Consider the following 11,167-nt stretch of genomic DNA (forward strand, 5'->3'; position numbering starts at 1 on the left):
CTCGACTGCCAAGGGAGGACGGAGCGCTCGCCTTGTTTCCCATCCGCCATGGACTCCGCCATGGACGGGGGGCAGGCGCAGCAGCGATTCACAGGCGACTACCGCTGCGGCGATTCACAAGCGGCGGGCGCGGCGGTGATTCACGGGCGGGCGGCCCAGACAAATCGACGCCGGCATCCATTGGCGGTCGAGCGCTCCAGCGGCTCCCTCCGCCCGCGATCTCCTCAGGTCAGGTGCCCGACGGCCGCGAGGCCACAGAGGCCACGATTCAACGACGGCAGACTATACGACGTGAGTAGGGCGCATGTGATTTGGGGGGTGATTAGTAAAATTAGGGAATTAGGATGGAATGAGTGGGGGGTTTAAGTGAAATTTTCACCTCTGCCCCTAGCCATCGGATAAGCATTCTGTGGTCTGGATTGAAGTTTCTAAAGTTTGCACAAGGTGTCTGGTTTGCATAGGATACGTTGCTAATAAGTATATCCAAGAGAGTCTAATAAATTTTAGTCCCAACAGAAACTTTTAGTACCTTTTAGTCTTTTCTGTTTGGTTTACTAGAGACTAAAATGCAGGAACTTATACGTTAAACAAGATCGTAGTCTCCAACTGGAGGCACGCAAGTAAAGGCGACACACAGGCATGGACTCCGATCCCATCCGGAGTCATCGAATCCCAGCGTTACCTTCGCTATCAGAGCTTCCCCATCCCTGCCCCGAATCAACGGCTTCGACACCTCTACATATATAGAGAGCAGCACAGCGCGTACAATCAGCTACCCCTGCGTTGTTGCTGTTAGCTTCTCGAGCCCGCGAGAGCACGGATGCCCGCTCACTCGCACGCCATGCTCAGCACTGCTGCCGCGTGGTCATCTCTCTCGTCCCGGTCACAGTTTAGGTGAGTCCTGACTGATTGCTTTCTTCCTTAAAGACAGTTCAAATTATCAGTTGGTAAGCTTCAAACGTTTTTCTAGGAGAGGTTTCGAATGTCTTGCACAAAAGCTTTAGTTTCCTGCTCCGAGATGTTGATCTCATTTTCTTTGTCCATTAAATATATATGCTTCATTTTCTTGTCCATCTGAATACTAGCATCTTTTGTTACGTTGATAGTAATTGAAGTCGTTTATTCTCGGTTTCATATATAATGCTATTTTCTGAATGACCGAACCCGTTTGGAAGCTGCTGTACATCAACAGTTGAGAGTAAACAAATCAGCCAGAAATGACGTTGGCTTGCAACCCCAATGTTGGCTGGTTCCTTCCGACAGTGTTTTCAGTCGAGAATGGGAGCCATTCAGAGCTTTTCCATTCCAACGTTTTTTCCTTGCTATTTTCAGCCCAAAGTTGTCACTGAAGAGGACTGCTGGTGGAGTATTCTCTTGCAATTGTAAGCATGGAAAGGGGGAGACGATCACCGTGGCCAACCTCGGAAACCAGCCTCCACGGTCTAGGCAAGTGGTGACGTCGCCGTTTGCACAGCGCAAGGGCGCCGAGCCAAGCCGCCTCCAGCCACCCCATGGCATGGCCAATCTCGGCGCGAACCCGGCCAACTCGTGCCCGCTCACGCCGCTGGGCTTCCTGGAGCGCGCGGCGACCGTGTTCGGCGACTGCCCCTCCGTCGTCTACCACGACACCGTCTTCACCTGGTCCCAGACGCACCGGCGATGCCTCCGCCTCGCCTCCGCGCTCGTCTCCCTCGGCATCTCCAGCGGCGACATCGTAAGAGCCACCCGTTCTCCCTCGCCCACTTCCCGCGGAGCTTGATTTGGTACGGCAAATCACTGAACTGGCGATTGGGTTCGATCTCTGTAGGTGTCCGTGCTGTTGCCCAACGTGCCGGCCATGTACGAGATGCACTTCGGCGTGCCCATGAGCGGCGCCGTGCTCAACACCATCAACACGCGCCTCGACGCGCGCACGGTCGCCGTCCTTCTCCGCCACTCCGGCTCCAAGCTCATCTTCGTCGACCCGGCGTCGTTGCAGCTCATCGGCGACGCGCTCCAGCTACTCCCGCCTGGGCACCCGGCGCCGCGCGTCATCCCCGTGGAGGACCCCCACGAGGAGGAGTTCCCTGCCGCCTGTGCCGATACCCTGACGAACGAGAGGCTTCTCGAGAAGGGCGACCCGGAGTTCGCGTGGGTGCGGCCGGCGAGCGACTGGGACCCGATGGTCCTGAACTACACCTCCGGCACGACGTCGGCGCCCAAGGGTGTTGTGCACTGCCACCGTGGGCTCTTCCTGCTCACCCTTGACTCGCTCTTGGAGTGGGCCATGCCGCGGCAGCCGACGTACCTGTGGACGCTGCCCATGTTCCACGCCAACGGATGGAGCTACCCGTGGGGGATGGCTGTGGTGGGCGGCACCAACGTTTGCCTCCGCCGCGTCAACGCCGCCACGGTGTACGCCGCCATCGCGAGCCGCGGGGTCACCCACCTCTGCTGCGCGCCCGTCGTGCTCAACATGCTGGCCAACGCCCCCGAGGGCGTGCGGCGGCCGCTCCCGGGAAAGGTGCGCGTCCTCACGGCCGGCGCGCCGCCGCCCGCCGCCGTGCTACAGCGCACGGAGTCCATCGGATTCGAGGTCAGCCATGGGTACGGGCTCACTGAGACCGCGGGGCTGCCTGTGTCCTGCACTTGGAAGGGCGAGTGGGACGCGCTCCCGGCGTCGGAGCGCGCCCGGCTCAAGGCGAGGCAGGGCGTGCGCACGCCGGGCATGGCCGAGGTGGACATCATCGACGGCGAGACCGGGCGCAGCGTTCCCCGCGACGGGTCCACGATGGGCGAGATCGTGCTCCGCGGCGGGTGCGTCATGCTCGGCTACCTGAACGACGACGAGGCGACCAAGGCGGCGATACGCGACGATGGCTGGTTCCACACAGGGGACGTCGGCGTGACGCACCCGGACGGGTACCTGGAGATCCGCGACCGTTCCAAGGACGTGATCATCAACGCCGGGGAGAACATCAGCAGCGTGGAGGTCGAGTCCGTGCTCTACGGGCATCCGGCGGTGAACGAGGCGGCGGTGGTGGCGCGGCCGGACGAGTTACGGGGTGAGACGCCGTGCGCGTTCATCAGCCTCAAGGAGGACGCGGCGGGGACGGTGACCGCTGCCGACGTCATGGCGTGGTGCCGGGAGCGCTTGCCGCAGTACATGGTGCCCAGAACGGTTGTCTTCCGCGCCGAGCTGCCCAAGACCTCCACCGGCAAGATCCAGAAGTACGTGCTTCGGAACCTCGCCAACCAGATGGGGCCCGCACGCAAGGGCGACTGCAGCGTATGAGTATCTAGTATCTTTAACAGATTACTCGTACTCATACCCAAAACACTCTCTTTCCATTAACAATAATTATTTTTATATTTTTGGTAATAATTGTTGCAGCAGTCTACCAAAATCCAATCACTAAGAATAAAGTAGAGGGAAAATCCTCTTCATTTAGATGAGAGGGAGGTGTGTTTTCGTGATTACCAAAAAATTTTAGACTTGAGGATTAGATTGGTAATCTGTTAGAGCATCTCCAATCACCAAAACATATTTTTTTGTATTGAGAAGAAAGATGAGTAATCTGTTGGAAATACTCTCAGCACCAAGGAGTCTAGGGTGAAGTACTGAAGTGATTGTCGTCATCCATGGCAATTGGCATGGGCATGTGCTCTGCTTTCTCTATTTCCATCTGCTTGCTCTATTTCCAGGCTTGCAGCAATGGCGATAGCATGCATATCTTATGGAAAACCAAAAAACGCTTGTGTGTTAGCTGAAGTGTTTGTACCTCTTTGAATCCAAGTGCTGATGTATGAAAGTGCTAAACTTTAGTACTAGTTTATCAAAACGAAAGTGCTAATAGGATGGGCTAAACTTTAGCCAAAACTAAAAATGTTTAGCATGTGTATAATTGCTAATATGTGCTAAAGTTTATCACTTAATTTTAACTCCTCCAAACAGAAACTCACACAATGGTAAATAGCGTGCTCGTGGAGGCGATGTGCATATGGTTGGTTCGTTAATATCCAGAACTTGTAGCCTAGTCTCCTACATTGGATCGTAGGTGTGAGTATGCATTCATGTGTGTGTCTCTCTATGATGTTTGTTAGAGAAAAAAAATACTAGAGTAATGCTTTAGGCGGAAACAAAGAGAAATGTTGTTCTCTAGTAATTGTCTAAAGTAATGATTGGATACGTTGACATTGGCAATTATTAGATTTTTTATGGGAACTACGGCGAGCCATCAGACTAGCCTGAACTTTCATTAAAGGAAGGGGTTGTACGTACAGAAGGTGCGAACACCAACGAGCTTACAGGTGGGAGGAGTGATCACCAGACAACTTTACATATGGAGCGCATATATAGCACTTACATTGGCAATTATTAGATCAAGATCAAATGAAACCATAATCACCTACAATCTTCGATTGTGTTTCTTGTGTTGATAATCTCCTGTAATGTGCTTTGGTATAGTATGGTGTTTTCAGATGGTGAAGGTAGACCCCCATTGCACCGAACATTGGTATAGTATGGTGTTGATTAGCTGGGTACTTGTGATTCAGTGATTAATTTAATTGGTGCTGAGAGAACCATTCCACAGACATTACTTTTTCAACTTAGGAACAAATCCACATTATCAAATTAGAATGGAACATATTACAATAGATCGCATCCAGTTGGATGTGAATGCAAGATGGCCCCGTTATAATAAGATGCATGATTATACAGGTATGAGGTATCCAAACCCATTTGAATAGAAACAACTGACATTTGAATCAGCATCATGTGCATCATTACTATTTGAACATGAATTGGCAAATGCATTACCACTATTCAAATTATATTGACCCATACAGCATTATCTGCTCAAATATACATCAATTCAACGCACTAGTTTGCTCGCTACTAATATCAGCAAGTACATCCAGCATTGATGTAACAATATAAACAAATTGTAATAGAAGAACAGGGTATTTGAGATTTCTTTTATTATTTCAATGGCGATTGTTTGAAGATATACAACAGCACTTTCTTGGCCCTCAATTTACATGGAAGGCACCAAGAGGTTTGTCAGGACAATAGTACAGGTAATAACTAATACTACAAGTAGTAACAAATAAGACATGGTATATACATTCCACTGTAGTTATAAAGTGGCAGACGCAAATGCAAACAAGCAGCACCTTATTCCAACATTAGAGTAACATTACACCGAAATCAAGTGTGCATGAGTTGCATTGTGAAAGGGATTACCTGACTTCAGAATGGTCCTTCGTATGGCAATAATGATCTGATCTTCATACCTTTCTTCTGAGCAATTGCCTTCAATTCCTCTGATATCGCGCTCTCCTCGATTATAATATGATTCAACCGAGTGGCGCGCTGAACAAAGAATTCGACATTGCCTACTGCAATGCTAGGGCAGCAGGAGATGTCAAGGATCTCCAGCGACTGCCCGCAGTGCCTAAGAAGTGAGACCAGGGAGGCTCCCGTTAGGCCCCGGCATCCCCTGAGTCTGATGTCGATGAGATTCCGGCAGGATGACAGCATGGCACCGATCACCTTATCACTCAGTGTCTCATTGTAAGACAAGTCAAGGCGACGAAGACGCCGCATGCTTTGGCTGAGAAATGTCAGTAACCCGGGCTCCCGCTCCACCACGTCACAGCTCACCAAAGCAAGCTCTTCGATGCCCGCCCCAGTGGCTGTTCGTGCGAGAGACCGGAGTCCATCCCCAGTGATTAGGACGCAGCTCTGAAGGCGGAGTGCAGCTAGGTTATGTGTTGGCTCTAGACCACCATGAACTGGCTCAGCTCCAATGGCAAGGAGATGATCGTTGTGCAGGTCGAGCGGTAGGCGAAGGTCCAAGGTGTGCAGACCAGCAGCACGGTGCTGAATGAACCGGTGAAGAGCCTCGCTGCTGCCGCCATCATACACCAGGAGGGATGTCAGCGCGTGGCAATGGTCAGCTGCAAGAAGGAGAACACGGTCGGCGACAGCACGGCAAGCACGAAGCTCAAGCGCCAGCAATCCAGCGAGGCAACCCGCGAAGGATGGCGACGCGGGGCCATCCCCAGTGCCGTCGCAGGCGCGCAGCTGCAGCCACTTGAGGCTCCCGCACTGCCGCCACAGCCATCCAAGCCCTCGGTCGCCGGAGCGGATGCCGCAAAGCGACAGCCTTTCCAGCGGCAGCGCCCGTGCGGCCTCGGCCTCGGCTTCCCCACCGTCGGCATCATCCGAGCCTGAGCCAGCGTAGTCAACGCTGGCGGCGGAGTTGACGAGGGCGAACGACTTGAGGTGCGGCAAGAGCTCGAGCCAGCGGAACGACAGGGGGCGGACGGCGGTGAGGTGGAGCGACGTCAGGCCGGACAGGGCAGGGCAGGCGGCGAGCAGCGCGGCGGGGGAGACCGCCGAATCGGGCAAGAGCCGCAGCGTGGAGAACCTGGCGGCGGCCGGCGCGGCCGCGACAGCGAGCAGCACGGCGTCGGCGTCCCGGGCCGGAGTAGCAGCGGAGACGACGGTCAGGGCGGAGAGGAACGGGTAGTGTGACAGCAGCGCGGCGAGGGTCGCCGCCGCGGCGTCCGAGGAGGCCGGCAGGCGGAGGGTCAGGGACGACGTGGAGGCCCTGAGGAGCGAGAGCCAGCGCCGGGAAACGAGGGACACGGCCGGCGCGGCGGCCGGCGGCAGGAGGCGGAACACCTCCTGCAGCAGGTCGTCGCAGAGCGCGGCGTCCGTGCCGGCGTAGCAGCCAGGGCGACGGCAGCCGCCGCCGCCTAGGACGGCGGCGGCGTGGCGGGAGCTTGTCGGCGCCGTCGGTGCGCTGGGGGGCCAGTCAAGCCATCGGATTGGCCAGCCCGGCCGGCCGCGCGGGTGGGGGGAAGGGAAGGGTGAGTGGTTAGCTTAGCTTTGCTTTGCTTTGCTTGTGGCCGCAAGATTGGGTGGGGAACGGAATGGTAAAGGTGGGCGAGCTCTCGCGGTGCGGGACCCACGGCGGGGGTGTGTGGTCGTGCGTGGCGGTCCTCGCAAGATGGCTCCAGAGGCGGCGTAGGGGAGCGGGACTTTTCGTCTTCCTGAAAGAGACAAGTAGAAAGATATGTATGCTTGGCCCCACTTGTAAGACGTGATGATAATAACCTGTTTTTCTTTATTACAAAGAAACAAAAAAAAAAGACGTGACGACCTCAAACTATCGGAGGGGGGTGGGGGTTCAGATGGAGAGAGGATGACGTCAGCAGCAGGATGCTCCGTTTGCTCCAGCCCAAATCGATGCGATGCACTTCCGTGGGCTGGATGCCAAGCGCGTGCTCCTTGGTCTCGGCCCATCATGGGCTGGATGCCAAGCGCGTGCTCCTTTGTCTTGGCCCATCAGCTCCTCCAAAGTAGACCTCTTTTTTTTTAAAAAAAATCATCCTCCAATGATCATTTATCAGATCAATTTCGGATTAGGTTAAAAAATATGGTACTCTTTCTATGGAAAAAATACAAATTACTCCTATAAACTATATCTAAAGTTTGGATAACTTCCTAAACTATCATTTGGTTCATTTAACACTTCAAACTATGCCCTTTGGTTCAAATTACCTCCTAATATAATTTATCTTTTTCATTTCTCCATGCATAGGTGGATTTTTAAGTTGAAATTTTATAATACTATAGTACATATCATAACACATCTTTGAAAATATATCATATTTTTTATCATTATTTTGATATATTAGGATATTTAATTATAAATTAATCATTGGAGTACAAAATTATATGGAAAAGAAGGATGAAAAATTATAACAAAGTTTTATTATGCATTGTGATGTACACTAGATTTGAAACTAAAATTCAACTTGTGTAGGAGAAATTAAAAAAAAGTAAATTGTATATAGGGGTAAAATGGACTAAATTGCATAGTTTTGGCGGTAAACTGAACCAAATTATAATTACGGGGGTTCTTCATACTTTGGCTATACTAAAAAGAGAGTAAATTGAATTGTTTTCTTTTTCTTTAGCCCATACCTGGCATGACCCCGATTATCAGGTTGGATTTGTAGTGTATAAAATTTGGGTAGGGGCGCGTCGAGTCGGACTCGGGTCAGGTTGGGTAAAATATAATTTTTAGTGTATAGAAGGTTGGGTCAAATCTGATTTTTAGTGTATAGAAGGTTGGGTCAAATCTGATTTTTAGTGTATAGAATTCGGGTAGGGTCGGATTTGGGTAAAATATTCAGCCTGTACCCGGTTCATCTTTTGTGTCGGGTTGAAAATTTCAGTTCGAAACTAGCCCACGCATACCCGTGATCTGGTATACTCCAAAGCCAGCGAAGAGCACTCCAGGTTGTTTTTCTTTTTGACTTTGTGTCAATGCCAGGACCATTTGATCCGGTGCTTTGCTGGTGGATATACTTAGGTCCCACTTGGATCCTCTGCACTCCAATACTCCATGGCTTTGCAAGTGGGTAGTTGATGTTGTTTAGGGTTTAGTGTTACAAACATGTTCATTGCGAACTTCGAATCCCCTAAAGGTCCAAGTGGCATACAAAATCCGTATCGACATACCTTGAGGTAACGTGTTCCTGGCATCAATCATGTCTATTCAGCACAAAGATAAAAAGGAGACAAATCTGTTACACCAACAGGATCGGCGAGAGGGCTTGCTGATCTCCAGATGATGCTCTACTACATGTCAAGCCCATGCTTCAGCGCACATGTCCATACCAAGCAAGACGACGACAGCTCTAGTAGGCACTCACTACATCCTGCTGCGGCCCTTGCTTGTTGGTCCCATCTCCTTGGCAAGGTTCCGGAGCACGTACTTCTGGATCTTCCCCGTGGATGTCTTGGGCAGCTCGGGGCGGAACACCACCGTCTTGGGCACCATGTAGTGCGGCATGCGCTCCCGGCACCACGCGGCGACACTGGCCGCGGTCACCGCGCCCGCCGATCCCTCCTTGAGGCTCAGGAACGCGCACGGCGCCTCGCCCCAGAACTCGTCCGGCCGCGCCACCACCGCCGCCTCGTTCACCGCCGGGTGGTTGTACAGCACGGACTCCACCTCCACGCTGCTGATGTTCTCGCCGCCGCTGATGATCACGTCCTTGGACCGGTCGCGGATCTCCATGTACCCGTCCGGATGCATCACGCCCACGTCCCCCGTGTAGAACCACCCGTCGTCTCGGATCGCCGCCTTGGTCGCCTTGTCGTCGTTCAGGTAGCCCAGCATGATGCACCCGCCGCGGAGCACGATCTCGCCCATCGTGGACCCGTCGCGGGGAACGCTGCGCCCGGTCTCGCCGTCGATGATGTCCACCTCGGCCATGCCCGGCGTGCGCACGCCCTGCCTCGCCTTGAGCCGGGCGCGCTCCGACGCCGGGAGCTTGTTCCACTCCCACCCCTTCCACGCGCAGCACACGACTAGACCAGCGGTCTCGGTTAGCCCGTACCCGTGGGAGACCTCGAAGCCGATGGACTCCGTGCGGTGCAGCACGGCGGCCGGCGGCGGCGCGCCGGCGGTCAAGATGCGCACTTTCCCCGGGAGCGGCCGCCGCACCCCCTCGGGGGCGTTGGCCAGCATGTTGAGCACGACGGGCGCGCCGCAGAGGTGGTTCACCCCGCGGCGCGCGATGGTGGCGTAGACCTCGGCGGCGTCGACACGGCGGAGGCACACGTTGGTGCCGCCCACGGCAGCCATCCCCCACGGGAAGCACCATCCGTTGGCATGGAACATGGGCAGCGTCCACAGGTACGTCGGCTGCGGCGGCACAGCCCACGCCACGAGCGAGTCAACGGCGACCAAGAAGATGCCGCGGTGGCAGTGCACGACGCCCTTGGGCGCCGACGTCGTGCCGGAGGTGTAGTTCAGTATCATCGGGGCCCACTCGCTGGCCGGCCGTATCCACGCGAACTCCGGGTCGCCCTTCTCGAGAAGCCTCTCGTACGTCAAGGTCCCGGGCGGGGCGGCGGGGAAGTCCTCCTCGTGGGGATCCTCGACGGGGATGACGCGCGGCGCCGGATGCCCGGGCGGGAGCTGCTTGAGCGCGTCGCCGATGAGCTGCAACGACGCCGGGTCGACGAAGACGAGCTTGGAGCCGGAGTGGCGGAGCAGGACGGCGACGGTGCGCGCGTCGAGGCGGGTGTTGATGGTGTTGAGCACGGCGCCGCTCATGGGCACGCCGAAGTGCATCTCGTACATGGCCGGCACGTTGGGCAGCAGCACGGACACCTATAGAGATCGAATCCAATCGCCAGATGAATGATTTCCCTTACCAAATGCCACGCGCAGAGACGAGAGCGATCCGGCCGAGGGAAGTGAGCGAGCGAGGGAGAAGGGGCGGCTTACGACGTCGCCGCGGGAGATGCCGAGGGAGGCGAGCGCGGAGGCGAGGCGGAGGCATCGGCGGTGCGTCTGGGACCAGGTGAAGACGGCGTCGTGGTAGACGACGGAGGGGCAGTCGCCGAACACGGTCGCCGCGCGGTCCAGGAAGCCCAGCGGCGTGAGCGGGCACGCGTTGGCCGGGTTCGCGCCGAGCCTGTCCATGCCGCCGGCGCCGGTGGAGGCCTGGCTTGCGTGTGCGGGACGGCGTCAGGCGTCAACGATCCAGAGCCCGTTGAGTGGTTGAGGAGGAGTGTGAGCGAGACACGGAGGTAGGCTGAGCCTGTGACCGACCTTTCGTCGTGCCAGTAGATGAGGTGCTAATTCCCTAATCCTATTCCTAAGACTAGATGGGGATTAGAAAATTCTATGCCGTCCTTCCTTTGTCTCGCCTCCGAATTTTCTGATGTACATCAGCTGCTGACCGGAGACGTGGAACACGCCTAGAGGCTGCTACCCCTCCGTCCAGATCTAGCTTAGCCGCCCCCCGCCGCCGACCCGCCGTGCTGCCAGCGTGCTGCCTCGCCGTGCCATGAGAGATCTGGGAGGGAAGGGGGAGGAAGGGGAGGACCATGAATAGTGAATAATAGCACTTTGACTGTTTATTACGGTGTCAAACAAAGTCAGTTTATGAAACCAACTCCAGAACCCCGCGCTAGTGACTCTGAAGAATCTAACAAGGCCTTTGACCGCACGATTAGAGGATGATTACTGTAGCATCACTGTAGCAAATCATTGATTAATTATCGTCATTAGATTCGTCGCGAAAAGTTACACCCATCCCTAAAAAGATTTTGTAAATAGACTTCATTCAGTCTTTCATACGGGAAAAA

General features: G+C 54.7%; 3 protein-coding genes across 3 annotated transcripts; 1 reads left to right on the forward strand and 2 right to left on the reverse strand.

The window, feature by feature from the left end:
• Positions 1-1,328: 1,328 nt before the first annotated feature.
• Positions 1,329-3,587, forward strand: LOC120680806 (probable acyl-activating enzyme 5, peroxisomal). The gene is made up of 2 exons (XM_039962359.1): positions 1,329-1,714; positions 1,808-3,587. Exons 1-2 carry the CDS (start codon positions 1,517-1,519, stop codon positions 3,272-3,274), a joined length of 1,665 nt encoding a protein of 554 aa, XP_039818293.1. The 5' UTR covers positions 1,329-1,516; the 3' UTR covers positions 3,275-3,587.
• Positions 3,588-4,931: 1,344 nt separating this feature from the next.
• Positions 4,932-7,988, reverse strand: LOC120681388 (F-box/LRR-repeat protein 4-like). The gene is made up of 2 exons (XM_039962877.1): positions 7,982-7,988; positions 4,932-6,873 (listed from the first exon to the last, which is right to left on the reverse strand). The coding sequence occupies exons 1-2, from the start codon at positions 7,986-7,988 to the stop codon at positions 5,234-5,236; spliced, it is 1,647 nt and encodes a 548-aa protein (XP_039818811.1). The 3' UTR covers positions 4,932-5,233.
• Positions 7,989-8,459: 471 nt separating this feature from the next.
• LOC120680805 (probable acyl-activating enzyme 5, peroxisomal) lies at positions 8,460-10,886 on the reverse strand. Its single transcript, XM_039962358.1, has 2 exons — positions 10,302-10,886; positions 8,460-10,184 (listed from the first exon to the last, which is right to left on the reverse strand). The coding sequence occupies exons 1-2, from the start codon at positions 10,497-10,499 to the stop codon at positions 8,715-8,717; spliced, it is 1,668 nt and encodes a 555-aa protein (XP_039818292.1). The 5' UTR covers positions 10,500-10,886; the 3' UTR covers positions 8,460-8,714.
• Positions 10,887-11,167: the final 281 nt, after the last annotated feature.

This window comes from Panicum virgatum, chromosome 7N, assembly GCF_016808335.1.
Source record: "Panicum virgatum strain AP13 chromosome 7N, P.virgatum_v5, whole genome shotgun sequence".
NCBI classification, from domain to species: domain Eukaryota; kingdom Viridiplantae; phylum Streptophyta; class Magnoliopsida; order Poales; family Poaceae; genus Panicum; species Panicum virgatum.